Consider the following 26,986-nt stretch of genomic DNA (forward strand, 5'->3'; position numbering starts at 1 on the left):
CAGGACATTAAAAAGTACTTGTTGCTGGTCTGAAGGAAAGCACAGCCCTCTCCACATAGACACACTCACTGCTTCTTACCAATTTCTTCCACTATTTCAGTCAGAACAGAAGAAAAACAGACAAAACATCTGGGCATTTGCACCAGCAGTCTGAGGCAGCATGAGGTCCTCCAGTGGATCCAGTGTTGCTATTGGACTGTAGGACATGAAGCAGTATCACCTGAAAGCAATGTGTGCCAGAAGGGGTTTACTGCTGAAGAAATTAATGGGATATGTATTAGAACTGTCCCGGCTGCTAGTAGCTACCAGCAGCTTTTATTAAAGTTACCAGTGGTCTTAAGATGAGGGTAAACACAAATTAGAACAATACTCAGCAGCAGCTAAAAAACAAGGCTGAAACAACACTAAGCTACAGAGCGATGGCTTCGTAACTCAGATGCATTTAAAGGAAACATTAGACTGAAAATGAAAATTGAGATCAACAGTACGATGGAATCGTTTACATCACAAATGAGACTGCTTGTCATCACAGCCAAAACCTTTCTCAGTCTGAATAACCAAGACCACACCTGGCACCACACGGCAGTGCAGGAAAAAAAACAACCTAGCGTGTCTCTGAGATCCACGTAAGACAAATGAGAGGAACCACTGGTGGGAGGAAACAAGAGAAGGAAGGAGACTTTAATACGTAAACATTTTCTGAGAAAAACACCCATCAGTGTGTCAGAAGCACAAAATACCAATACTCACTAGAAATGCAGAATCACTTCCTAGCAAGTTGACTACAAGCCTTTTGTCCTCTTCATGAGAAGGACTGAAGTCTGCAAGGTTTCATAAACTGTCCAGCTCCCATCTGTACCCTTCAGAGGTTTCACAGCTTCTCTTTTCATGATTTTTTTTCTTCCAATTTACTGCATAAAATCCACAGCTTTGGCTGCTCCACCCTATAGAGGACTGAGTTTTACAGCTATTTGTCAAATAGCAGTAAGTGTCTTGGTTTTGTTTGTACAATGCTGATGATCCTTGCCATAAAGAACTTACTCTTTGAGATACATGTCTCATCTGTGACTCACTTGACCTGTCTCAAGTAAGGCAACAGCTACAAGCCTGGTCACAGGTGCTCAAAACCCATCCTGGGCTGCAAACTACTCCTGAAGCAGCAGCCTGGGTACATCAGACAAAGCTATTCGGAGCCCAGGGAGCTTCAGTTCTCCTCGAGCTTGCACACACTGCTGGGGTGAGATGAAACAGGAAGTCCAAAGAATCATGGTGTCAATTCTTTTACTGTATTTGCTGAAAAGCTCCTGACAGCAGGAAGAGCATGAACAAATCTTTGCAAGTCTTGAAATGGGCAATAACCGGTGCCACTAATGAAGTGGTCTGAGAGGCACTGCAGAGAGCAGCAAAGTGACTGAAAGACAGGAAGGCGGGGGGGGAAAAGGGTTTTGAGACAGACTGCTGTGAGCAGAAAAAAACACAGACCCAGGCCTGGAGATGCATTTGGGCACAACACCAGAGCAAGAGCCAAGGAAGACGAGCAGCACAGTAAAGACATTGTGGGATCCTAATATCAGAGAAAAGGGGCAGTGACAGTCATGGAGATGAGTAAAACGACTCTGGGCACAGAGCCCACCACAAGAACAGTGCAGGGAAAAAAAACCACCCGCACTGAGGTCTGGCAGGGCTTCCATGTGAGACGCTAAGAATGAAAACCAAAGAGCTGGGGGTGATGTAATCAAAGACCTGGGCTCCTCGTTCCTGCTGCTGCTTGAGACTCTCCAGAATAGGAAGTACAGGAACCCAAGGAGAAGTCTGAGGTGTGGATTTTCTGAGGCCGGAGCCATTTTGTTTGCTGAGCCTCGTGCTGTTGCTCCTTCCCTTTCAACAGGAATCGTGAAGAATGTGGTGGCTGTGCCCCAGCAGACCAGGCACAGATAAACCTTCTGCTCTGACAGAAGCTCTCTGAAACACAACGCTTTACATTTCACTTACAGTGGCCTGTTACTTGACGTTCATGAACGTACAAGACATGGAAAATGTCACTTTTACAACAAGCTTTCCTAACATAGATGTTACAACAGCTGTGTTATTTCACACAGCTATTGCTTTATCTTAAATAAAATACCAGGCACATTTAATCTATTTGTCTGGGCAATGAGAGGGCAAGATCACGAAAAAAAAGAAAAAAAGAAAAAAATGACAGGTTTTTAAATTGAAAAGCTTCAACTAAATGAGAGTGGATCTATTCCTTGCAGAAGCCAAAACTCTTCCCTTGCTCCAAAACAGCTGATTCTTAACATCTCACACTCGGGTTACTTCTGAACATCTTGCAGTGTATATACACTTCACACAAACCATTTTTAAGTGCCTCACTTGGGAGAATGCAGCACCACAGATAACTTAACAGAATCTGATCCAACAAAACTGATTTTGAGAAAAGCCCAATCTAATTCTGTTGGACAGCATTCCTAGGGCAGTTGTGTGCTATCGTTACCTATTTCAAGCAAAAATGTAATCATATTGAATTAAGGTGCTTGCCAGTTTCAGTAGGACCAAAATTCTGACCTTCAGTAAGTTATCAAATGCCACATGGCATTTGATACAACCAAAAAGTTGTATCAAACACACCAAAAGTTATCTCAACTCAGAAAGTCTAGAGTAAAAATTTTATGCTGCTGAAAACTGTGGGAAAAGTTACTGATTCCTTATGAAGGGCCAACCACGATGCTGGCAATACATAAACTAGCTCTAGATCTGTAAACAGGGAATGTGGAGAGCCACTGTTAGTCCAGAAAGTCTTTATGCACAAAAGATATGAATGAATTACTGCAGCTGGAAAACTCACTCCCTTTCCTCAGAGGCTTTCCCGCCACTGAACTGTGGACTGAAACAAAGCAACAGTTTTTGGGGACACAAATTCAGTATCAAACGTTTAACCCAAGTTTTTGCTGGTGAAAGAGCAGGTCAGCAGCAGTATCTGTCATCATCCGTGACCACAGCTCCACATCACATGGGCAGAGGAACCTCCCTCTTTACCACATCTCATAAAAGGACAAACCAACAGTTGCATACAAGTCATACGTGTTTGTGGAAAAACACAAACTGTTCACCCTCTCTTTTGCTCTCAATTTCTCTCTTATTTCTAAGACAGACCCACCAGCATTTTTTCTGGTATTAGAGGAGAAACTGCAGCTCAAGCCCAGCAGGTGTTTTCAGTCAGACAGTCCATAACACCCACCACTCACTTCAAAGAGCCCGGGCAGAAGAAGCACCCTCTCCCACCCTCTCCTCCACCTGGCCCACAACACACACCTCATCCTCCATGCCCTCGTCCTTACCTCGTAGGACCACACGCACTGCACTCCCGCAAACCTCCGTACACATCTTCCCACTTCCACGTCCTCATGGGTGGTGTACATCTCTCGCAGGCACTCGCCAATGTGGGGCACCATTCTCCGCAGGACTTCCCGGCTCATGATCACTCCTGGTCCCCCCATGCAGAAGTTCTCGCCTGGTTCCAGCGCCAGCTTCCCCATCTCCTCTGTGGTGCCCAGGCCAGTCTGCCCAAGAAAGAGGGGCTCGCTGCTGTTCAAGCTCCTGAGGAAGTTCTCCAGTTTGTCCCCTTTGATGTAAACATCGTCATCAGCTCTCATAAACCATTCGTATTTGTCCAAGTAGTGGTCATGCATGTATTTCAGCATCATGAAGGATTTCTTCTGGGGGGGGTAGGAGTCATCTACACCTGGAAGCGGCACGATGGGGATGGGAATGGACGTGTCTGAACCCTCGCTGGAGAAGAATTCAACCTTGCCAGGAATGGTTTTGGACCATGTTCTAGATTGAAAAAGACAATAAGGACTAATTAAGTATACAAACCAAGGCAGGCAGCGACTGCTATCATAGACCACCCAGATTTACCAATTTTCTTTTTTTCCCAGGGAAACAAGGCCATTGACAGGGCACACAGAGCAACAGGTGTAACACAAATTCTGGCACGATAAATATGTGAGTATCATCTCTTCATGTCTATCTGACAGAAAAACAACTCAACAGCAGTAGTTCACTAGTGGCAAGCAGGCTTCCTTAAGCACACTCAGTACTGGCCCAACACCTATTGGTCACAAGGTAAAGAGTGAAGCCAAGACGGACAAATAATTCACAGACAACTGGATTTAATGCCTCCATGGTTTTCCTGCAAGTTACTCAGCATCATATCCACCACCCAACCCCCCTAAGCCCCTCAAAAAGCTCAAATGTGCATTCAGAAGTACTGACTTCCAAAGAGTAAACAGATGCAAATTTCACATGAACTTGAGGAATCAGTATCCTGTGGGAAACCAACCAAATGGCACCTTCTGAAGACACTATGCGGAGAAGCAGGTAGGGCTCTGACAGAAGTAAAATGCTCCTGCCTGTTGGCAACAGCTGGAGAAGCAGAGAGCATGGTAGCAAAACTAACCTCAAATGTCTGCCCAAACCAGCAGAGGACTAGAAAAATGTAATCCTAAGAGATGTATGCAAAACACCTAATCCCAACAGTCGACCTGCTGCCACCTGCACCAGCACCTCCAGCAGCTTTCTGCACACTTCAGACCAGATTTTAGTAGAGAGGAACATCACAAAAGAGGAGCCTCTTCTGCATGAAGCAGCACAGCAGTGACATCTGCTCCACACCTTCCATGCTTCTCTCTGCCAAATCCAACCCATCTGCGTGGGCAAACTGGGTCACTTATACTGCAGGAAGAGACGTAGGATGATTCCTCAAGGCAGACTGCAGAAGAGAGGATTTTCAATCAAGCAACTGTTACAGCCTTGCCCTAAAAATTATGAATTTTAAGCTTTCAGAAACATTTTCTCAAATTCTACCTTGGAAAAAGCAATACCCTTCCATATCCTTCACAGAAACCTATTTTCATTGGTAAATGAACAGGGCTTCTCCCTTTTTGTATAGGAAGAGAATATTTCCTAATAGTGTTTGGCAACTGTGCTCTGAATATAACCCATATTCACAGCTGAATGTGAGAACACTCTCAAGGTAAAGGACGCAGTATTCCCTTGTCACTGTCACCTTTAGGTTTCTTCCCAAAAGAAGAGCAGATTTTGGGCAGCACAGACCATCTGAAATACGAAATCTCCTGAATTAGCAACCAACAAAGTGTGAAATGTAAAAGTATTTCAGAAGACTTATTTCCTAAGTTCTGCTGGGCAATGCAAAGGTATTTAATTAGTACTAACGACACATCAGCTTCGACACCTTAACACTTAACACACGAATTCAGCTTTGTGTAATGAGTATCACCCAATTACTTTAAAAGCTTTGTCTTCTGGATTTCTTACTGCCATGGGTAGGGTTTCGGATGAAAAGCTTAGATCCCAGCTTCCCAGAGGAGCACGGAGTGAAGCCAGTGGAAACATTCCTGTTGACTTCACAACAGAGGTGGTGAGGCCTTTAATCATCATGGTGCAATTAATGCACAGTACAAGTGGCCATGAAGTCACATCCTGTTGAAGCACTGAAAACTGCCTGTTTAAAAATGAGACATGCCCGTATCTTGAACTTTCACTAACTATTAAGGAAGTTCCACTGTTTATATTTTCTGACACCTACACTTCACATACAAATCTTGAATGAAAAGACTACACAGTAAATTGCTCCTCCTGTAACAACTCCTAATCAAAGTTTAAAAGACTTCTTCATTAAAGGTAATTGCTGCACTCCAATTTTAATCTCATAGAAATAAAAGGCAAAATAAGCTACTGAGAAATGCAGCTCATCTCATCCACTGTGACTCATTCCCAACACAGCTTTGGGTGGACGCAGGACACTTTTCCAGACAATCACCAGGTGAAGTTATAAGCTGAAGTCTTGTGGAAATTTCTGCTTATTAATTCAATTTCTTTTTTATTCAAAAACAAACAATGAATTTTCAGACTTGTTCTCTATATCCTTAAAGATCTGCCTTTGTAATGATTATAAACTATGGACAATGCAAGACATGTTCTACCACTCCAAGATTAACTTCCTCTCTGGACCCTTGAGGACATGTCTTCAACTCTTTCTTTTTTCTTTTCTCTCTTTTTTTTTTTTTTTTCCCCACCACCTCTTCTGTTCCCTCCCAGTTTAAACTGACTCCCTGCTTTCCAACCAGGTTCCCCCACTTCAGGACCCCCCCTAAGTACTGCAAGGAGAAGAGTTCCCATTCAATGGCAAGAGAACAAAATGTTTGTACATCCAAACCCTGGTATGTTTGATTTTCAGTCCTCATGTTGCATTAAACCCCTCAGCTCAGCTTCACCCCATCTTCTCATGGATCTGGGCCATATTTAAGTTTCATATTAAAACAGGAGTAAACTAGAGACATATCCCTGCATACATGGGGGGCACAACACACACAGAAAGACCATGCCCTAACGACAACCACAATCCAAGGATCGTTGTGTAACTTGGATCAGCACCACAACGTTACTTCAGCCTTGGGATCTCACGTCAACCATGCCCCAAGCACAGCTTGACTAAGCCTTTGTTCATTTCCTGCGACAACGCGATTCTTCGGTGAGAGACTCGCCCTGTCGTTTGTAACTGTGGCTTTGAGTGTTTGTTTGAACTCAGACAGACAAAATACGCTCCCACACCAAAAATTGCTTGAGTGTCTGTGTCAATGCCAGAGCTGCTCAGTAGAGGCTGAAACAATGCAAGTCACCATGTGCTGCTCCTTACGACTAAGCCACAGCTCGCTGCTCCACACAGCCACTTTTTGGGGAGAGAAGACAGAACAGTCTGCTCAGGAAACATGTTGCACCCAGGCAAAGAAGCCAAACCACAGACTGTTAAGATCAACTGTAACTGCTTCTTTCTGACCCTGGCTATCAGCAGAACCAAGGACTGCTAAATGCAGGGATGAATTCTGATTGAAGCTACGTTTAATTTTTTTATCTGACACTGCAAAGAATCTGACCTGTCTCAGTCACAAGCGATTCTGTAGATGAGTGTGTTAACAGCTATGTTTCCTTCCCCCTCTTCCCATCTCCAGTAGAGTTTACCATGCCTGCTCTCAGGTTATGGGCAGCAACCCGACCCCTTTGGCTCCTCAGACACAGAGCTCTTGTTTCAACACCTTCCTGTTCCTGTGGCCCCACTAGCACCCACTCCCACCAGCTGACATTGCTTTCCCAGTCAAGGCTTCTCTAGCATGACTTGTAGATTGTAGCTGCAAATGAACTGTATTTTGATAATAAGATAACAAAGGAAAATATTTTTAGCAAAACGTGACACCTTCCTTCCCCTACATGAGGCCTCCCCATCACCCTCAGCTGTTTAAAGGAAACGTGATCCCAAAATTTCTGCTACAGGCTCCTGAATCTATGCCTGCAGAGATCACCTGCCCTGTGGTGATCGCTGGTGGCCTCAGCCAGCTTACAGCTGTCTCGACTGTCCAGAGGGAAAGATCAGGTTTGGAACAACTGATACTTGCGCTGAACCAGTCATTGAAAAACTCAGCAACTGAACTGCTCTGACAGATCCCAACCTTATCTCCTCCGTGTAATCTGAATCTGCTGGGTTAAAGAGGAGGATGAGCATGAATCAGGACAGCAAGGCTCTCCGTTACCTTCCCCCAGGGCAGCACTGAAAACACGCACCAGGGGGTGCGACCTGGTTTCTCTCAGTGCACGGGGCTCCACAAACCAGAAGCCAGCGTTCACAGTGAACCAAAGTGCCATTTAAACAAGCTGATACATAGCAAATGTAAGTAATGTTTCCTTAAAATAAACCTCTTAGTTAGGAGTGCTCCAATATTGGTGGCTATTAAGAACAATTTTATCACCAAATTTATCATCCCTTTAGCAGTTTTGCGCTCGAGGTGCCCCGCGTGCACCCGAACCCGAGCAAACTGGGTGCAAAGACTTTGTCTCACCTTGTACAGGTATTCATGCAGTACACAAAACTGTGTGCACAAAGAGTGCTAAAAACCCCCAGTGTTTTCTAAAAAGTGACCACTACTACAGTCACCAAATGATGCCGTAAGTAATTTCCTCATGTATAAATAAATATTCAAAAAGAATAGCTCAGAGCAGGAGGAGCACAGATCTGGAGTGTTTTATCTTCAGTTTCCAGTATTTATTATTTATTTGCATTACCTTGCTTTGTTACCAGCCCTGCAGGCTCAGCAGAAGCACAGTCAGCAGCGTTATGCAGACAGTGCTCCCTTTGTAGAGACCCAAATCGGAGACGATTACAAAAAATTTATTATTTCTTTTTTTTTTTTTTTTCCTTCAGCTTGGGAACCTCCCTTAGAGGAGATGAGAGAAACCATTTAGTTTTGAGAAACGCTCATCTGGTATAATTATGCTGAAGGAAATAATAATTTGTGAAGAACTCAGCAAGATAACAGACCTAAAAGACTGACTTCTCAAATTCATGGTTTAGCTAAGCTGCACATTGACTTAGGGCTGGCTGTGCTCAGGTGTTCCCTTCAAGGTCCCATCTTTCCAGCAATGTTTGCTACAGGGGAAGCAATGAACCACAGCTTAACCAGGAGAACCAAGCATGGAAACCAGGATGTTGCTTCTGCACGTGGTACTGCAGATGACCATCATGGGAGGTCAGAAAAACAGGCCAGTTTTCAGAATTTCCAGATATGTTTAAAAGAGCTTGTCAGTTAAGATCTGCATTACAGAATTCAGATTTTGAGGGCGAGGTTCCTTGAAATTTTTACAGGACAGTGTGGCATCTAGCTTTAATGGAGAACCCAAGCAGCTTCCACAGCACCTTAAAGTCCTTTGAATTAAACTCCTCCAAGTTAAACTGCTGCCAATTTTCTGTGCATGGATATCCATCCACCTTCCTCGTGGAAACAGGGACAAATAGATCCATCACCCATAGGCACACAGATACTCAGGGGGTCAGACTGAGACCAAAGCCCAAGTGTGCCAGAGGTTTGGACCATGTGGTTATTTCGGGGTATGTAGGTGACTCTGTTTCTCCTCATCCCTTATGCGCACCTGCCAGCTGCTCTCACTGCATTTTTTTTTTCAAATTGTTCCTTACACATTCTCACAATTTTTAGGCACCTAGTTACTGCTAGAAGTTGCTGAGTATGTCATGCTTCTGCTAAAGAATACAGGACTAAGACACACAGAGTTCTCACTACTGCAACACTGCGGTTTGGTCAATCTGTTGGGCAAAACGTGTATGTGCTGTCACGATATTTAAAGCCCCTTCACACGACCCCCTGCCACGATGTAAGTGTGCACACCCTGCAATCCATTGTGCTACCTCAACCTGGCAACTAGAAAGGATCAAAACCAAATACCACCCAACTGCCTGAACCTAGGCTCTGAATCTAAAAGAAGCAAAAAAATCTGTTTTGTATTACACTTCTGCAGCAGCTAGTGCAGGCTTAGACAGATAATACAAACTCCTTTAAACCCCAAATCCCTCTGGCTGCCTTTCACTTAAGCTTTCCCAAGCACTCAGGTATTTAGATTCCAATGCAGTCTGTTTCCTATAAGCTACCACGAGCAGTGTGGCAGCATATTGGAAATGGAGCCTCTTGAAGGGCATCCTTCTGCTGCGGGAGCAGGAGGGCTCAGCACGAGCCCCGGCATCACTCATGGTCCTCGTGGCACTTCAAGGTGCAGTGGAGACTGTGCCAAACTAAGAAGTACTGGGGCTGTGTTCCTGCAGAGATACTGCCAAAGGCCAGCCTCAGACATCTCGCCATTAACTGCATTCACACTGCTCTCCTGCCACGTTTCCTGGGAAATCTCGTTGCTATGCAGAAAAAAAGAAAAAAAATGGGGAAGAAAAAAAAGACTTCACTGCCTGATATTTCTGTTCCTGAGACAGCAGACTTAAATCTTCTGGGAGACTGCTTATTCCCATCCTCTCTCCTTCCTGCAGCTCTTTTAGGACAACTCCCCTCAACTGCAAAACCATTAGCACATACTGCTGCACTTTCCCTGAACCCCAGCCATTCCTTAACTCCTTCCTGCACGGCTCTCTTCCTGACCATTTCTTGTCCTTTGATGTGACACCGCAGTTTCTGCTGCTGCACTTCACCAGCCTACTGGGAGGGAAGCTCTGCTAACCTGGCTGTCAGACGCAATAACTGCTGAAGCTACAAATCTGCCCTCCAAAAACCTGTAGATCTAAAGCTTATTCTCTGTCTCGCAGACTACAAAAGCACAACTGTTTCAAAGAGCTGGCGTCTCCTGAAAATCCAGCAGGCCCGTTTTGCCTTGCAGTGGTCATTTTGCTCATGATTGATGTTCAGGAAGTGGATTGCTTCCCCTCTTGTTAGACCCTATCTGGATTCACAGCAGCAAGGATCAGCAAATGCTTTCCGCCCCTGTCCCTTTTAGTTGTGTCTGTAAATGGCCTTTGAGCCACAGCAATTTGGAGGTATTCAGCCTCTGAATCCCTAATTCCTTTCAGCTCTGGCTAGTGTGGTATCAAGGCTCTGCACACGCTGCCACCCCGGGAATGCCTTGCTAGCAGCTTCCCATTTCACTGGCGGTGCCAGCGATTCAGCTCACCAGGATGCTTTGTCAATGTAGTAATCCCACCAATTGTCTGCTTGAGTACTTCATGGCAATCAAAAGCCATTTAGCATTTCAGGTTTGTCTTCCTCTCTCCCGCTTCCCTACCGTCCCCCAAAGATGTCTTCCTGTCACTAGGACATTAGCTCATTTCTTTTAGCAACAGAGGGGGAGAAAAACACATCCAGCCCTACCGCAACGTCAAGAAGTCTCTTTATTCATCCCTTCCAAGAGTGGACACCATCTCTAGAGGTTAAACCAAAATAGCAGGGCAGTAAAAGATGATACTCAACCCTCCTTCTGAGGGCTGAAGGAGCCCAATTCCATTATCTGGATTTCCTAAGTTTTCCATGGTTTTGTGTGCGCGTGCACATGTTGCCGATCTGGTTCTGTAAACCCAGCTCTCCCATGGCACAGGACAGTTCAGCAAGTGTGGGCAAAGCCAGGGATGAGAATCCCTTCCCTACCAGCAAAGTGAAAACGCTCCACAAGTAAAACACATCTCTGGACAACGCTGTGATAAACTTCTCTTTCTTAAATTCTTGACACAAAATCTGATGGATGCTAGACAAACCATTCTGCCATAAAAATCCGTTACCTGATGTCCCAGCCTGACTCCAGCCTTTCTGCATGTAAATGGAAATTACATGGCTCATGAGATTTGCAATCCAAAATGCTCCATCCCACACAGTGAAGGAGAGAACATAACCCTGAAGAAATAGATTCTTTCACCCATTTCAAAGCATCAATCACACACCCTCTGTAACTTAATTACAGGTCTGCTGCTGAAAGAAGGAATTAAGTTTCCATTTAAACTGCTGTTGGCGAACAATATGTTTCAGATTGCCTAAATTAAGTAATTTTACTGCATTTAATGCAGATATAAAGAGAACTACTGTTTCCCAAAACGGGTTGAGCAGGTGGAGGAGGAGACAGTTTGTCATGCACGGTTTGGCCATCCTGCTCTTACTGGCCAACAGGGCCAAACACTCTTCAACCTGGGCTGGCAGGAGATGGAGAAGGGTATGTTCTAGCACAAGACTAAAGAGGATCTTTTACCAGAGAAAGATCTGCCCTAGAGCTTCTGGCTGCTGCTCTGATGGCACTAGCTGTGCAGTGCTCAATCGGAGCCGGAATACACCCGAGCTGACATTTTAGCTCTTAACTCTTTGAGATTTCCCAAGCAGGCTTTCCACGCAGCCTCCCAGCACTGCCTGCTGGCGCCAACGCCAGAGCAAGCAGCAGACTTCGGCAGAGCTGAGAGTTGCTCCAAAGCTGCAGACACGTCTCTCACAGAAGAGAGGATGACTCTGGTGCTGCCAAGGCTTCGGACGGAGGCCCCGTCAGCAGGCGGTGCTCGCAGCGATGCCCAGCGACGAACCGGCACCGCACGGCGGGCCCTGGCGAGGGGCAGGCAGCGCGAGGCACGCAGGCTGCCCCAAAAATACGTGTGCCCAGGTAACAGACACGTGCCTCAGAGACCCCAGTTCCTGCGGCAGCTTCACCAGCCCGGAGCTTGGAGCATTTCACCCCAACAGACTTTCCCTGTTTGAGCTGTTTCTCCACCTGGCCCAGCCGTAGCCAGAGCTGTGGCGAGCGGAGGCTGATTTTTACTCTTTGTTCCCTGGCGCGTTCTCTGGGTCTCATTCCTAAGCGCACACTCTCGCCCGGGCACAGTGGTCTTTTCTTCCCTATCCAAGGGGTGACAGCCGTCTCCAAACTTTATTGTTATCAGGCTATCGACTCCGGCAGCAGCACCCGCGGTCGGCAGCGGTGTGACACAGCCATGCCCCAGGTGGAAGCACCGCGGGAAGGTCTTTGACGACCGCGTCTCCCCCAGCGACTGCCGGTGCGGGTCCCCCCACCGGAGGGGCTGCCTGACCCGAAGGCGAGACCCCTGGGTGTCCCGGCCTGCTCAGCCAGACCGCCAGAGCACCGACGCGACCCAATTCGAGCCTTCAGGTCTCCACCGACCTGTGCCGGCAGGGGCCGAGAGCTCGGGGCACCTCTCCCCCCCTCGCGCCCCGCCTCGGCCGGGCCGCCCGGGGAGCGCACCGGGCGCCCGGGCTGGCGTCAGGAGAAGCGGGTCTGAGCGTGCCCTGCGGGGCACCCTGCGCTCGGCCGTACCTGCCCCGGGGGAAAAGGCGAGCGGTTCCCGGGCCGGCGAGGGGCATCCCGCCTCCGAGGGCATCCCGCCGACAAGGGCCCCGCCGCGGGAGACCTCCCGCCCGCGGGCTGCGAGCTCAGCCGCTCCTGAGGAGCCGCGGCAGCCGCACCCGGGCAGACCCGAGCCCCAGGGAACGCGGCCGAACCGAACCGAACCCAACCCAGCGCAGCCCACCCACCCCCGCCCGCTCACCGGTGGGCGGCCACGGCGCGGCTCCGCAGGTACTTCTGCGCCGTCATGACCCCCACGAAGAGGAAGCTCTGCGCCGGCGGGCCGGGGCGGCGCGGCGGGGCGGCGGCGGCGGGCGGCGGGCGGCAGCCCTGCGGGCGGGCTCGGCGGGGCCGCGCCGCCGCCGCCAGCTCGGAGGCGCGGGGCAGGACGAGGCGCGAGGCGAGCACGAAGCCCAGCACCAGCCCCAGCAGGACGCTGAGCCAGGCGCGGCGGCCGCGGCCCGCCATGCCCGCCCGCCCAGGCCCCGCGCGGCTCCTCACAGCGCCGCCGCCCCGCGCTGCGCCGCCGCCGCCAGCCGCGACCAGGCGCCCAGCGCCGCCATGGGGGAAGGGGCAGGGACGGGAAGCGGAGGGGAGGGGAGGGAGGAGAAGGGAAGGGGGCGACCGCCTCCCCGGCCCTGCCCCTCGGCACAGGCGCCGTGTGCGGCCCCTGCCGCCCCGTGGCCCCGCCCGGCCGCGGCGGAGCAGCCCCCCCTGCACGGCTGGGGGAGGGAGGCGGCCCGGCCGGGACCCCCGCGGCCCCTCGCCTCCGTGGAGGCGGAACCCACCCGGGAAAGGGGACGGAGAGCCGGGAGGTGCCCCCGAGACGGGGACCGGCTCCCAAAGCATCGTCCCTGCAGCGGGACCGCAGGATGGGGAGCGGCATCTTGGCCGAGCTCTGCGCGGGGGACGGGAACCCGAGCGTCCCAGCCCCGGGGATGCAAAACCTCAGCCCAGCTGGCCAGACCTAGAGGTCGGGACAGGAGCCCGAGAGAGTCTGGGCATTTGGATCCAGGGTTGGGGACTGGGATAGCAGATGTAACCCCTGTCTCAGGAGCCAGAACTGGGGCTCCAGCCCTTTGGAGCAGGAAGGGAGGGCACTGGGAGCCTGGTACCCCGACCCAGGACGGGCCCCAGGTGCCCATGCCTGGTGGCAGAGGAAGGCAAAGGCCCATCACCCACCCCTGCACAGACCCAGCATGGATCACACCGAGCCAGAATGCTCCATTCCTATCTCCGCAGTCATTTCCCTGCTGCCCACATCCCAGACCAGCCCTGCCTCGGCCATGGTCCACACAGAGCAGGAGGGGCAGCAGAGCAGTGGTTTCACCTGGAGCTGGTGCATTCGTGCTGCACATGCTCCAGTGCCAGGAAGAGCAAAAGCACAGGCAGATTTCTGCTTTTTCCCACCTTGCTAATTAAACTGACCAGAAATAGGTCAGTCTATTTTCATCCAGGGGCTGTAACGACTGCTCAGCAGAGTGATGACGTTAGCTGTACCAGGTGAAGATTTTTTCCCTTTGTCTGCACTAACTCTCCAGGTGCATTTCATCTACAGAGTGCTTCAGGTTCAAATACTGCAGCCCCAAACCCTTGATGTTTTACAGGAAAAAAAAAAAACCTCCAGCCCTAACAGAAGAAATGTATCCAGTACAACCCACTGACATCCTGCTTATCGTTACGGTTTCTTCCATTTCCTACCCACTTTTTGCATCTCCAGTTGCCAGTCTTTCCCATTTTATAAGTTATTTATATTGTGTCATCCACAATGAGCTGAGAAGAAGAAAGTCTTGGCATAACAGCAGCTGCTCTTGGGCAAGAACTGTTGCGAAAGAGGATGCTGTACCAAATTAATGATAGATTTTTATGACCCTTGTAGAGTAACAGTCACAGTTCTGTGAACTAGCAGGTAGCATCACAATCTGCTTATCTAACAAACTCGGTATGTCTTGACAAAAATGCTTTTGTGGGGGTTTTATTGCTCTTGTAATAGTGCAGTCCTCAAACAGAGGTCAGCACTGATGAACTCTTGTGATGACAAGAGCAATGCAGAACGGGAGGAAAGTGCTGCCACAGTTGATGCTACTAAGCAAAAATAAATTTAGATATAAATAGAAACTGGAGAAGAAATACAAGCAATTAACAGGAAAGAGCAGATCTCCTTTCGTTTCCCCACAGGCAGAACACAGAAGTATTGAGTGAGATGTATGTTTGTGGGAAGAGGAAGAGAAGAACTAAATGGTGAAAGGGAAGGAAAGGAAGAAAAATCCCAACTGGAACAGACAGGAGATGGGGAAAGCCAGGGAAGGACAGGAGCACCGTGGCTTGGCAAAAGCCAGCTGGAAGGCACCAAGAGTTGCCAAGGCCATGAGCCTTTGAGAGCTGCAAAACACCAGGGAAGGGTTACAGGTGCAGCACTAGCTCCTGTGAACCTTAACAGCTTTGCAACAGCTTCATGCGTGCTCCCAGGCAGAGAAGAGGTTAATAAAAATCCCCAAAAGGGCTCCTCAGAGGCTGCCCAAACATCCCATCCCTGCTCCAAGCACTGGGCCGACCCAGGGCTGTGCCTGCCAGGAAGCCCCACATTTGCTCCTACACCACCAGCACAAATTTACCCTTCTGGGACCTTCTTCCAGGGATCAGGACATGGGACCATGATCCACCGCCGTTCACCCTACTAAAATAATCCCTTTTCTGCTATACTGTACTTTCTGTCCCTTCCATATGGGGAAATTCCACACACACACACCCCCCCCCAACCACCACTGTAATTTCCTTCTGCTTCCCAGCAGTTGCAATGCTTTTCTACTATTGCTAACTACTGCTGCCCTCCTCCTTTTCTGCAAAGCCCAGGGTTGTGCTCAGCCTGCACCCCCCTGCACACGTGCATCTTTTACTCCAATTTCAAAAGCTTCTTCAAAAGGGACCTTGTCAAACTCTGCTTCTCTCCTCAAGCCTGATTATCAGGTCCTGCAATACAGGACACTGCCAGTCATTCGGGCTAAAACAAAAAGTGAGGCCACTCCTTTCCAAAAAAGGAACATGTGGCGAGTTCGTGAGCAGGAACAGGATAACTCTCGGCGTGCTCCAAAACAGCAATAAAAATCTCCTGATGCAAGGGAAAGCCACTGTGGCCTATGAATTACAGGAAAAGGCAGAGCTAGCGTAGTTAAAAGGCAATAAAAGAGAAGGGTTGGGGCTGAGGAGCTGTCAGTTGGCTTCTTCCCATAGAAAAAAAAGAAGTTAGTCATCAGAATTGAAAGCTTCATGCGACTTGAGCACACATGGAAACGATGAGGCGGAGCAGCGCGCTCCGCGTTAGATCCCTGCTCCCCCTGGTTCTCTCTTGGCACCTTCCCACCTCCTTGCACTTCCCAGAGCTATTACAGTCCTGGACCTCACCATGGGCAGGGGGTGAGCAGAGAACCCTTGGGGAAGGGGCAGGAGAAGGAGGGGGTGCTCTCCTGGTGCCAGGACTTGAACTGGAGAGGAGGCACATTCAGAGTTCACGCTGCCGTGTAAGATCAGAGCCCTGGCTGTGAGGCCCAGATGTCCAGGGGTAGCACCTGGGAACACTGCAATGCTCACACACCCTCCCTCAGCACATCAAAGGGCCTCACTTGGTTTCATTTATTATGCCAAACTCACGTTCAGATGTGTTAGGTGGGCAAGGACCCCTTTTCCTGCTCCTGCCCCCTCCCCTGTTCTTGCACAGGGCAGCTGCTGTTTTCACTATAGGAAAAAAAGAGAAAAAAGAGGGTAAATTAAGGGAAAACACAAAGAGCACAGCTTAGTTCTGCCATTTATAACCCTGCCATCACCTGCCTAGAGGATGTTTTTAATCTCGTTGGAAGAGAAAGAGTCATACTGCATAATCACATTGAAGTGCCTTCCCCTGTTAATACTACTCCTAGTCTCAATAAATAGTTGACACTATATGTTACAGCTACTGAGCATTACAAGGCATGGCATTTTTCTCATATGACACTGCATACAAGCATAAACTTATTTTTATGCAGCCTATTTTCTATTCTGTGTGGGACTGCTTGAGGAAATATCCTGAGGGTTCTCCAAAACCTGAAGAGGATGCATGTTGTGTGAGCTGTCTCTCCGTGCTCCCATCCCACTCACTCCAGTGGGATTAGCACCCGGACCAGTCAGCAAGAGCCCACTTGACCAGCCCACACAGTTTAGACTCAAAATCAGATTAACAAAACAGTATTCTTATTTTTAAGCAATGAAAAAGCCAAGTCCTTGAAGCAGTGAGCTGGTTTGTGTGCATACAGATACCATCCTTTTGGAATAAAGAAGCTTAACACCAAAAGGAAAAAGTTTCTTCCACGTAGGGGACTGCCCTATAGAGGAAAGAGGGACTCTCTTGCATTATAACCACTGCTTTTTCCCAACAGTTTTGATCTCCAGTTTTTCCACAGTGGTGAGCCCACTAATACTTACAGGATGTGCCTTCTACATTCTATATATCTTACCATATTTTAAAATACCAGTTAAAGAAGTGAACCACTTCCCAAATGAAACTTTAATTATTAATGTTCCAGTACTTAAAACTGATACTTTAAAAGCTACCCAGGCAGTGGAAAATGAGCATACTTCATATATTCAAGGTAACAGACTCACGGTGGAAAAAATCTAGCTGGGCAACCAGCAGCATTTGTCTCTGTCACAGTATTTCCAGCACTGTTGTATTTTCCCAAATGATGCAGAAACTCCTTCCCCAGCTCCAGCACCCACTTTTTTTTTTTTTTGCTGTTTTTTTTTTCCCCTCCCCATCCTCTTCTGGTCCTGCCACAGGACCAGTCCCAACCTTTTCTCTCAGCTGAATCACTCAGAAGATACCCCGTTCAAGAGACAAAGTATGTCACCGGTTGCTGGAAACTCAGACCAACATTGCCATCCTCTGGCCCGGCCCTGCAGTGCAGCATAGAATCATAGAATCATAGAATCATAGAATCCTAGGGGTTGGAAGGGACCTCGAAAGATCATCTAGTCCAACCCCCCTGCCAGAGCAGTGATGTCGTGGTGCATCAAAGCCTTGGAGCTTTGCACCACAAAGGGGAGGTGACGTCTTTTTAACACTCCACCCCCAGACCAGTCAAAACAATGTTGAAAAAGTTTAGAAGATTAATTTAAAAGAGTTGAGATGCAATATCCCCAGGAAACAGAACAGCCAGCAAAGTGGCAGCAACAGCACCTAAGGAGCAGTTGGCTGAACTTACAGAGAATGTTCCCCTCTCCAGTCCATGATAAAGTAACACTTTAGGGCCCAGGTTTGGGTTTGGTTTTTCTGAAAGTGCATCTTGTAGACCAGCCTAACAGAGCTCCCCATTTTAATGCACACAACAGAGCAGCAGAACTAGCTTGGAAGGTCAGGAATTCCAGTACATCCATTTTCCTTCCATTCTCTTTAAATATAATTTTTAAAGTTCTTTTCCTTGCCATTCCTACATCACTGTTTCCCACAGTACCAGCTCTGAAACCAAGAAAGAATCTTGATCAGTAAACCATGGTCAACACAGGAGGAATTAAATTATTAATTTATCAGTGGAGATCTTGCTCCCTGCCAAAGTATCCACTTCAAAACACAAATGATCACAGAAAAAAAAAATAGACATAAGAGCAGCAGCTGCACACCTGCCAGCCCTCACAGCCACAACCTGCCATGAAAATGTATACATTCACCACCAAAACTCAGCCATTAGTTGCATATATTCACCACCAAAACACTGCAGCCATTAGTTGTTTCATAAAAACTGATGGAAGGTTTTGAAGTCGCTGGCTCTGGAGCTGGGAATATGGGCAGGGCATGTGTCAGCCTTGGAACAGCTGGCTTGGATGCACACAGAAGAAAATCAGCTACAAGAGTGCACTGGGGCCAGGACACCACCCAGCCAGCAGCCGTGTGCTTTTCCTTTGTGGTTGTAGAGCTGTTTCAAAAGCCAAGTTTTCATTCCAAAAGTGGGGGAAGACAAAAAAAAAAACAAAACAAAAAAACCCTCAAATCTTCAGCCCATCCAAGTCGAGACTGGCTTTTTCTACAGTTGGGAATTGTATCATTTCAGTGTTCAGTAAGAACGTGGACAGAAACATCCTGTGCCCCACTCTTGGCTAACATGGTCCCTGACAAGGTGTCACTTTTAGCCTGTCCAAGAGCAGAAATGGTCCAAAGGGTGGATCAGATGTAGAGATGTGAGCTGATGGATGGTTGAACTGCAGCCATTAACTACAGCACTGCTGGTGAAACCTAGAGGAGACTCCCAGAGGGGATGCCAGCCTCCCTCAGAGAGCTCTCAGAATGCTAATGATCTCCTTAGGCATCTTCCTGGGGAGGGGAAAAAAGACACAAACCCAAGAAAAACCAATCCAGTTCAAACACCTGAGCAGGGTATCAGCATAGTCTAAGGATGAAATCAAGCTGGGCACAGAGCAACTGCAGAACTACCAAATTCCTCGAGTTTTGAGTCAATATAGTACAGACCTGCATGAAACACAGTAGGTTGTGTGTTAGTACTAACATATCACAGCTGCATCCAGCCTCTGCTAGGAGAGCAGCTCCTTGCAAACATGGGTGCAAATTATTTTCATTCATGTGGATCTTTGAATAGCACATGGGTAATTCCAGAACACCTGGGAATAGCTCTGCTGACAGGTTCTCTGTTTGCCCTCATTCCCCCAAGTCCATCTTCTGTTATTCATTATTTAAAATTTCCAGTATAAAAAACACACTTTCTGTTTAAACAACAAGATATGCAATGCAGTATCACTCTTAAAAAGCTTTCCATCATTTCACAATGCTTTTGAAGGGCAAAAATAAAGCCAAATAAATTTTATGAGGGTTACAACATGGGTTTGTTGGGTTTTTTGGTTCAGTTTTAATTCCAGGGCTCAGTATCTCCTGATGAATACTTAGAGAACTATGCAGAAGCTGGACCTCATCTGCAATTTAAAGAAAACAAAAAACTTTGCTCCTCCAGCATGTAAATCATCTGAAAGGTAAAGAAAAATACTCTGGTTGCATTTATTGAGCAACTAATCATTCCAGGATTTTTTTTGTGTGCCTCTGAACACTTGCTTGACTTAGGATAACTAACATTATGCAGCAGTTTAATAACATTGTATGAACTCTTAAGTTTGTTAGCTGCCTTCTTCTGGATAGAGATATTTCCAGAACATCTGCATCGGTAGAGTAAGAGGCTTCTTGCATAACTGCTGTAAGTGGGGAGAAAACAAAAAAAATCTCCTGAAGACTTTGTAATATGATCTTTCATAATTCAAGTTCTTGGGAATTCGTACCAAAGTAGGAACAATGGAATTATTAAATAGTTCCCTTTCACCTAATGCCTCCTACATACTTCACTCTTAAGCTGTAAAGCAAAAAACAACCACCTCTCCATACTTGTCTGTGGTCAAAGGAGAGCTTTCCATTTGAAGTCAGAAGAAAAACCCTTTCTCTCTGTTTGTGCAGGTCATGAGCCAACAAGAGAAGTTTTACAACCTGAGGTTCTTCCTCCCACCCTGTTCAATAGCTTAGAAGTGTCTGATCAAGAAAAACTGAGGGACTTGTGGATTAAAAAGAAGATATGTGTAAGGGAGATATGTATAAGGGAGAGAGAAGGTTGAAGCTTCCAGAAATATGTAAATCACTTTAACCTCCCTGGATATGTCTTAATAAATCTTAGAACTGGGCAAAAATCCACATCCCCAGTCCTAGCCAGAAGCAAGTCTTGAGATACAGAGAAAGACTAGCATATGCTCAGCCCAGACCTGCTTATTTATTTCTTAAAATGTTTTTACTGTATTAAATCAACCATCCTTACCATTTTATCAACACAAGGAATTCTGCTTTAAGACAACAACCTTTCCCAGGTGTTTTTTTGAAGACAACACCTCTGTGTGTTGCCTCTTTCCCCAACACAAAGGGAAAATGTTCCCAGAGGCATGAGTAAGATAACAATTTACTGATGAAGAAGCCTCACATCTTGAAAATATCTTTCCTCACCTCTTTTTTGTTTGTTTGCCTTACTAGATATTAAAACCTGAAGTTGCGTACACTGGCCTATGTTGCAACAATGGAAATTTAAGTTTACATACCAAACCACACAGAGGCCAGGAAATGAAAACTTGTTTCCATAGGAACATTAATAACCTTCTCACTTAATCTGCTACAATCACTTGAGCACAGCTCCAAGGCTCTAAAACAAAAGGTTCTTCATCTTTCCATTTCATTACCTGGCAACTTTAAAACTCACTAGTAACAAGCTCCTGTTACACGTGTAGTCAAGAGAAACTCGCAGATGACCTGATTTCATAGTATCTATACACATATACACAGTATATTCAAAGTTGTCCCTCATACCTCCTGATGAACACAAATATTCCACTGATTTAAAGAAGCTCAACTATGCTGACTGGCTCTAACTTTATTTTCTATCCAAAAGGAACAACTCAAAACCCCCTTTTGTTTATGTAGGTAGTCAAATGAAAATAATTTCATTTGATCTCTCATCATGCTTTAGACACGTTTATTGCACTAGAACATTTGCCTTCTATATAAAAAGATGCTGTAGAAAACCACAAGATTGTAAAAACTAGATTTATCATTTGTTTGCAATTATATTTAATATCAATTGTACTTTGTTTTTACAAAGCAGTTGGAAAAAAAAATAATAGCAAGAATCCCCCCCATTTGCTGTCTAGTATCAGTAATCCTCACTGGTTTGTTTACCATTTCTAAGGAAAACATCATTCAAGGTAGCCTGTCACAGAGACTCTTCTGCAGCAACTGGCCTGCAGTGCAAATCCATGGTGTCTGTCAGTTCAGCTGCTGTTTCTGAAAGTCCCTCCTCCTAAATTTCAAGGTCATCTGCCAGTGACAATATCTGCAGAGGACAATACTCCTCTAAAGTACCTTCCAGCCAAACACAGGAGATCTAGGAACATGGCTGAGGATGGTAAATATTCTCATTTTACAGAGGTAAACTGAGCTTAGATAATTAAATTTGCCTGAGGCCAGCCTTTGAATAGTCACAGAACCCAGATCTCACTATCCCAGGTGATTTACCTTGGCTGGAGACTGCATTTCCTCTCTACTGAAGAGTGAAAATTTAACTGATGACACTGAAATTGTTTCTGTCTTCATCATCTCTAAGAGGATCAGGTATTTTACTTGTTTAGCATCAGCTTCTGCGTTACTATTTGGAAATGGTGCAAATCTGTTTCAAGTGAACACCTGCACTGAGCCCACCTCCAGAGGAGTCACTGTGACAAGCAACCTGTAGGCAGTCAGACACTGGGGAAGATCAAGCCTGCTGGTGAGATGGGACACCAGGGAGGTTAGCCTCATCCACCTGCTGACGGGCCTCTCCGGCCTGGTCTCCAGGAACAAGTTCCACCTCCTTCTCCAGACAGGGGGTTATAGCCTAGAATCACAGAAGAGAAATCCACCATTTTAATATTCACCCTCAAAAGGCCTCAAAAACACACAAGGAGCATGAAAAACAAATCTTACAATTCTGTGTACCTTGTTCACACTTAGCACATAGGCAGCATTTTAAGGAAAATGAAAGCAGAGAAAATATCCAGACTTGAGATGGTTTATTGTTGTAGTGCTCACAGTACAAGCCACTGCAAAACACTCATGTTTTAATTTGATCAGTTTGGATTAAATTAAATAGAAATTCATTGCCATTTAATTTATCTAAGCCTGCACTAAAGCTTTACTACTGCTCTGCAGAGTAAGCAGAGCAATAACAGCAGCTCACAGTAAGCCCTGTAAGAGTGTGTCTGTTCTCCAAAAGCCCTAATAGTGAGGAACTTGAAATAATCTTTTATTCCAGTCCTGCAAGAAAAGAATACTCAGAAGGTCAAAAGGTAGAACCACTCATTACTACTGTAAGATCTTTAAAAAAAGAATTTGAAAAGGCACATATATGCAGTAAAGGAAACAGCTACTTCAGCTGAACCTGCCAATGCCATAACTACAAGTAACCTCATTTTACAAGTATGTGCTTGGAAAGATGCAACTCTGCAAAGTTCTCCAGTTTGTTCTGTACAAGGCAAAGAAAAAGCCATCCAAAAACCTAGCAGCAGTGCTAACCAGGCAGGTTTCAAAGCCACCTATTCCCCCAGAACTTCAAGCATCACCTCCATCTTTGAAGTTTGTTTTTCTCAGACTAGCCAGGTTCTGCTTTCTAGCTTAATTTAGCAGCTGAACAGTGCAGATGGTTCTTTCACTTCATGCTGATGAACCTCAGGAGAAGATCAGCGACCTCTAATTCTATAATCTCTTACTTAAGCAAAGATTTTGCTTAGAATGGAGCTAGGACAGCTAGAAACTGAAAGGGTTCCTCAGCCCAGCTGCTATTACCTACATGCTATTATTACCCCTGCATTTCTCACTTCCCACAGTGAACACCCTGTGGCGCAAGAGCTGCAAGGGATGTTTGGCAGTGTTAGCCATCAGCCTGCACTCCTGTTAAACAACACACCATCTTCCCACCAGATTTTGTACAAAGTGCAAACGAGGCCACACTGGTCAGTGGTAATGAGCTCGTTTGTCAGGCACATTCTGTTTCCTCCTTGTGGAGAGAAAAAATATGTATAGGGACTGTTCATTTATCTAGATAAATGCTCTGCTTCAAGCTCAGAGTATCTTAAGGATTTCATACTCACCACCTCCTCGCAAGGGCTTTTTGTTTGGCTTGGATTTGGGAAGTGCTGATGAGGTGGAGGCACCAGACTCTACTTCTTGCTGTTCACAAAAGCAAAAGTTACTCAGAATTTAATAAACCTGAATTCCAGCTAATCTAATCATATTAACATAATTGTCACCTGATTGACACCAAAGTTGTTACCTGATTCAGCTTCAGGTTTCCTTTATAGCTTTTTCCTTCCTGCATACTTTCCCACATTGCTATCTTCTGCCTTCGCTTCTCTTCTTCAAGCTAAGGAGCAAATCCAGGACATGAAGACTGAGATCTCAGAACCAACAGAATTGCCAGTGCTACAGAAACAGCCCCAACAGACACATCAAAACCCAAGGGATCTGTCTTTGTCTCTGAAGCATTTACTTTTTTAAACACACACGTCTTCACAACCATCCCTCCTCAATATACAGAGACTGTGCCCAGCTTCTTTTGGCCACTTGGTGCTTTGAAACATTGAAAGGAAACATTTTCCATTAAAGGAAAACAGAACCAAGGGGCAAACTTATATCTTGAGTTTATAAAAAGTACTGAGCAAAGAATATTGCATCTATAGGTAATGTAATGCATGATGTAGGGCTCTGCAGAAGAAAGTGTTTTTCAACTGACCAAGACAGCCAGCTACATATTTACGTCCCAATATACACTCTCAACAGTTCTCCCAGCTCTCTTTTGAAGCTAAATAAACTATTAGACAAACTGTCACCTTCTCAACAAATAGAAAACAAGGTAACTACTCCATCCAGTCAAAGAAACAAAGGTTCCCAAGTCCAAGCACACAAGATCTAGGTTTTCTACATATTTTCTTCCACAATAGGACTTTTCATGTGTTTTTAACTGCCAATATTTCTTGAAGCATCAGCTACAAACTGAGGTCTGAATGTAGCTGACTGTACAAGTGCAAACAGAAGAGCTGGAATTAACGAGCAATATGACTGCTACCCTGATCACATCCACCTTCCTACCCTGCCCCACACAGCAATCTGCTACCCCTCCTTTTCTCAAGCTGTAGTTCAGACCATTCCACCACACCAATGCCGAGCTACACTTAAAAGAAGTTATATTTGCCATTAAGAACAGAAAATACATGTATCCTCTAAACACCAGTAAGTCCCCTCCAGCCACTCACTGCACATGTAACCAAGTTTCTGTAGGCAGTGATTGATCCAAAATAAACACCCAACCCAAAAGATCAATCCCGCCACGTCCCACACACACATAATCACACACATAATTCCTTGTGGAGAAGCAAGTGGCACAGAGATCAACCACTTCAGGAATCAATCATTCTAATCAACCAAGAGCATCAAGACACCAGGCCAGTACAGTATGTAAGTATGTTCTTGGATGGTGGGAAGTCCGTGGTGGCACCTCCAGCCCTTACTGCTCCGGGGAACCAAACCACACCAAAAGTGCTCCAGGCAAAGGAGGGGGAGAAACCCACCACCCACATTCCAGCAGAGAGCACGAGTCCTTCTGGCATCCAGCATGGAACGAACCCTTCTCTAACAGCAGCAAAGTACTTGATGACCAGTTTATGAGCTAAAGAAAGAAGTGCTTTCTGGTTACCTGTCTTTGTTTTTCTTTGTATCTTTCTGCTTGTGCATTCAGCTCCTCCTGCATCCTGAGGCGAGCTGCTGCCAGGGCTTCCTGCCTTCTTACCACCACCTCAGGTTCTAGGGAATTGGAAAAGAGTTTGCAAAGCTGTTCAGAATGAATTTGAGATGGTCTCCTCAGAGAACTGTAATAAGGAAAGGCTCACACCCCTCCCGCAGCTGTTGTGCAGAAAATGACAGCTCAAGTTCAGTTTCCAGCTAAGCTTTTAAAGTCATTTAGATGCTGATTTAAATTTCAGAACATTTTAGTATTTTTAGAGCGATTTCTTTAACAGGATTTTAATGAATAAAGACACTAATGTAACAAACCCATAACATTTCACACTCCCACGATGCTTGCTTCTATTTATGAAGGATTTGTTTGATATGAATAATTTCAGAAATATCACCCATGCTTTGCCAGGGGCTCTGTTTTTACCCAGAGAACTTCTCTAAAGTAAAATCATGAGGCAACTAGCCCACGTTCACTCCTACTCCTGGCAATTGGTCCTGCTTGTTTCAGTACAGCAGGAAAGCAGTGGCAGATTTAACAGGCTCCATCAGCACAGAAGTTACTTAACAAATGCCACCCATAGCTCCTAAGAAAACTGAGAGCCTCAGAAAATCCACATTGAGTCATCACTGCTGTTGATGGTTGCTCTTTAGGAGAAGTCAAAAGAAAACTGACATCCAGGCAGAGGGCAAATATTGCCCTCTTTTTTCCCAGTAGCTGAAGTATCTCCACATTTGTTTGTCTCCTGATCTGTTTGCTACCATCCAGTGATGAATTTGTAAGAGTAACTTCACTTCACAGGCAATTAAATCAGGGTTTAATTAGCATTACAGAAGAACACCAGTAGGACACGGGCACCACGTACTGCCATGCCAAGATGCCCAAGGAAGCAGTGCCAAGCACTTACTGTGTTGGCAGCTACAGCAGCACAGCCTGTGCTTTACAGCAACGAGGCAGGATCATGATGGTGTAAGATTTACACCCTGTGCCCCACATGATAAGGGAGAGGAGAGGCAGTTACACCCCAAATGTACACAGTCCTGCCAGAGGAGGAACTGTGAAGGAATAATGGAGAGATCTTATGACTATAAAATTAATAAAATTTCATATTCGTCAATAGATTTTCCCCCAGTATCTAGATTTGGATGTTTTGTTTGTTGAGTTTAAGTTTTGATGACTGAGCACAACTAATTCTAACCAACATTCTCTCAGCTCCTACACTATCAAAGACCAGCTACTCCCTTGTTCTGCAACACCCTGCTCCCTCTCTCCCAACCACCTTACGTAGGGACACAATCCCTCCTTGACAGCCCTTTAAAAACACTTCTCCTGGTCCAACCTTTTCCCCAAGAGATCTCTTCGGTAACACGAACGGGCCTAAACTGTTATGCCGAGTATCACTCACTGCCGAAACCCCTCAGAACCAAACTTTTTTCGCTGATATTAAACGAGGACTCTGCGTGTGCGGATCTGAGCGGCTGCCAGAGCTCCCAGCACGAGTGAGAGGGGCTCTCAGGAGCCTAGAAGAGACGCGAGAAGCTTCGCTCACCCACAGCCGCGTCGGCTGCTCCGGGCTGGCCGCTCGGCCTGGCCGCCAGGCTCTGCGATATCTTCTGGATGAGGAGATAGATGACGACAGCGGCCAGAAGGATGTACCAGCCATAGCTGGACAGCAGGGAGCCCACTAGGAGGGGAACAAACCGCAGGTGAGCGCAGGCTGCGGGGCAGGAGCCCGCCGAGGCCTTTCCCCTCCCAGCGCCCGGTGCGGGACGCGGCCGCTGGGCCCCCCCTCAGCCCCGGGGCCCCCCCTCAGCCCCTCACCCGTGTGCTGCAGGAGCGGGAGGAGCCCCCGGCCCGCCGCGGCCTGCCCGGGCCCCGCGGCCCCGCCGCCCTCCAGCTCCATGGCCGCCGCTCGCCGCCCTGCGGCTCCTGCGCCACCTCACGGCCGGGCAGCCAATCAGGGA

General features: G+C 46.8%; 2 protein-coding genes across 3 annotated transcripts in view; both read right to left on the bottom strand.

Moving 5' to 3' along the window:
• CHSY1 (chondroitin sulfate synthase 1) overlaps positions 1 to 16,491 on the bottom strand; it is a 78,234-nt gene extending 61,743 nt beyond the window's left edge. Inside the window, exons 1-2 of one of the 2 annotated variants that reach the window (XM_051628589.1) lie at positions 16,345 to 16,491; positions 3,339 to 3,834 (exon numbers count right to left, since the gene is read on the bottom strand). In XM_051628589.1, coding sequence (XP_051484549.1) covers positions 3,339 to 3,704 — 366 coding nt within the window. In that variant the 5' untranslated portion in view covers positions 3,705 to 3,834; positions 16,345 to 16,491. Of the gene's footprint in view, positions 1 to 3,338; positions 3,835 to 12,898; positions 13,165 to 16,344 lie in introns of those variants that run through there. The other variant, XM_051628588.1, reaches the window with a different exon arrangement.
• Positions 16,492 to 21,304: 4,813 nt separating this feature from the next.
• On the bottom strand, positions 21,305 to 26,977 carry SELENOS (selenoprotein S). The gene is made up of 6 exons (XM_051628600.1): positions 26,844 to 26,977; positions 26,572 to 26,706; positions 24,984 to 25,090; positions 23,565 to 23,654; positions 23,383 to 23,461; positions 21,305 to 22,130 (listed from the first exon to the last, which is right to left on the bottom strand). Exons 1-6 carry the CDS (start codon positions 26,923 to 26,925, stop codon positions 22,051 to 22,053), a joined length of 573 nt encoding a protein of 190 aa, XP_051484560.1. The 5' UTR covers positions 26,926 to 26,977; the 3' UTR covers positions 21,305 to 22,050.
• Between the last annotated feature and the right edge of the window lie 9 nt (positions 26,978 to 26,986).

This window comes from Apus apus, chromosome 10 (assembly GCF_020740795.1).
Source record: "Apus apus isolate bApuApu2 chromosome 10, bApuApu2.pri.cur, whole genome shotgun sequence".
In the NCBI taxonomy this organism is placed as follows: Eukaryota; Metazoa; Chordata; class Aves; order Apodiformes; family Apodidae; genus Apus; species Apus apus.

Excerpts from the sequence above, each read along its gene's own strand:
- SELENOS (XM_051628600.1), bottom strand. The coding sequence starts at position 26,925 with ATGGAGCTGGAGGGCGGCGGGGCCGCGGGGCCCGGGCAGGCCGCGGCG. Across the intron at positions 25,091-26,571 it reads AGCAGCCGACGCGGCTGTGG|AACCTGAGGTGGTGGTAAGA; the intron begins GTGAGCGAAGCT and ends CCAATTCCCTAG. Across the intron at positions 22,131-23,382 it reads AAAGCCCTTGCGAGGAGGTG|GCTATAACCCCCTGTCTGGA; the intron begins GTGAGTATGAAA and ends CTGTGATTCTAG.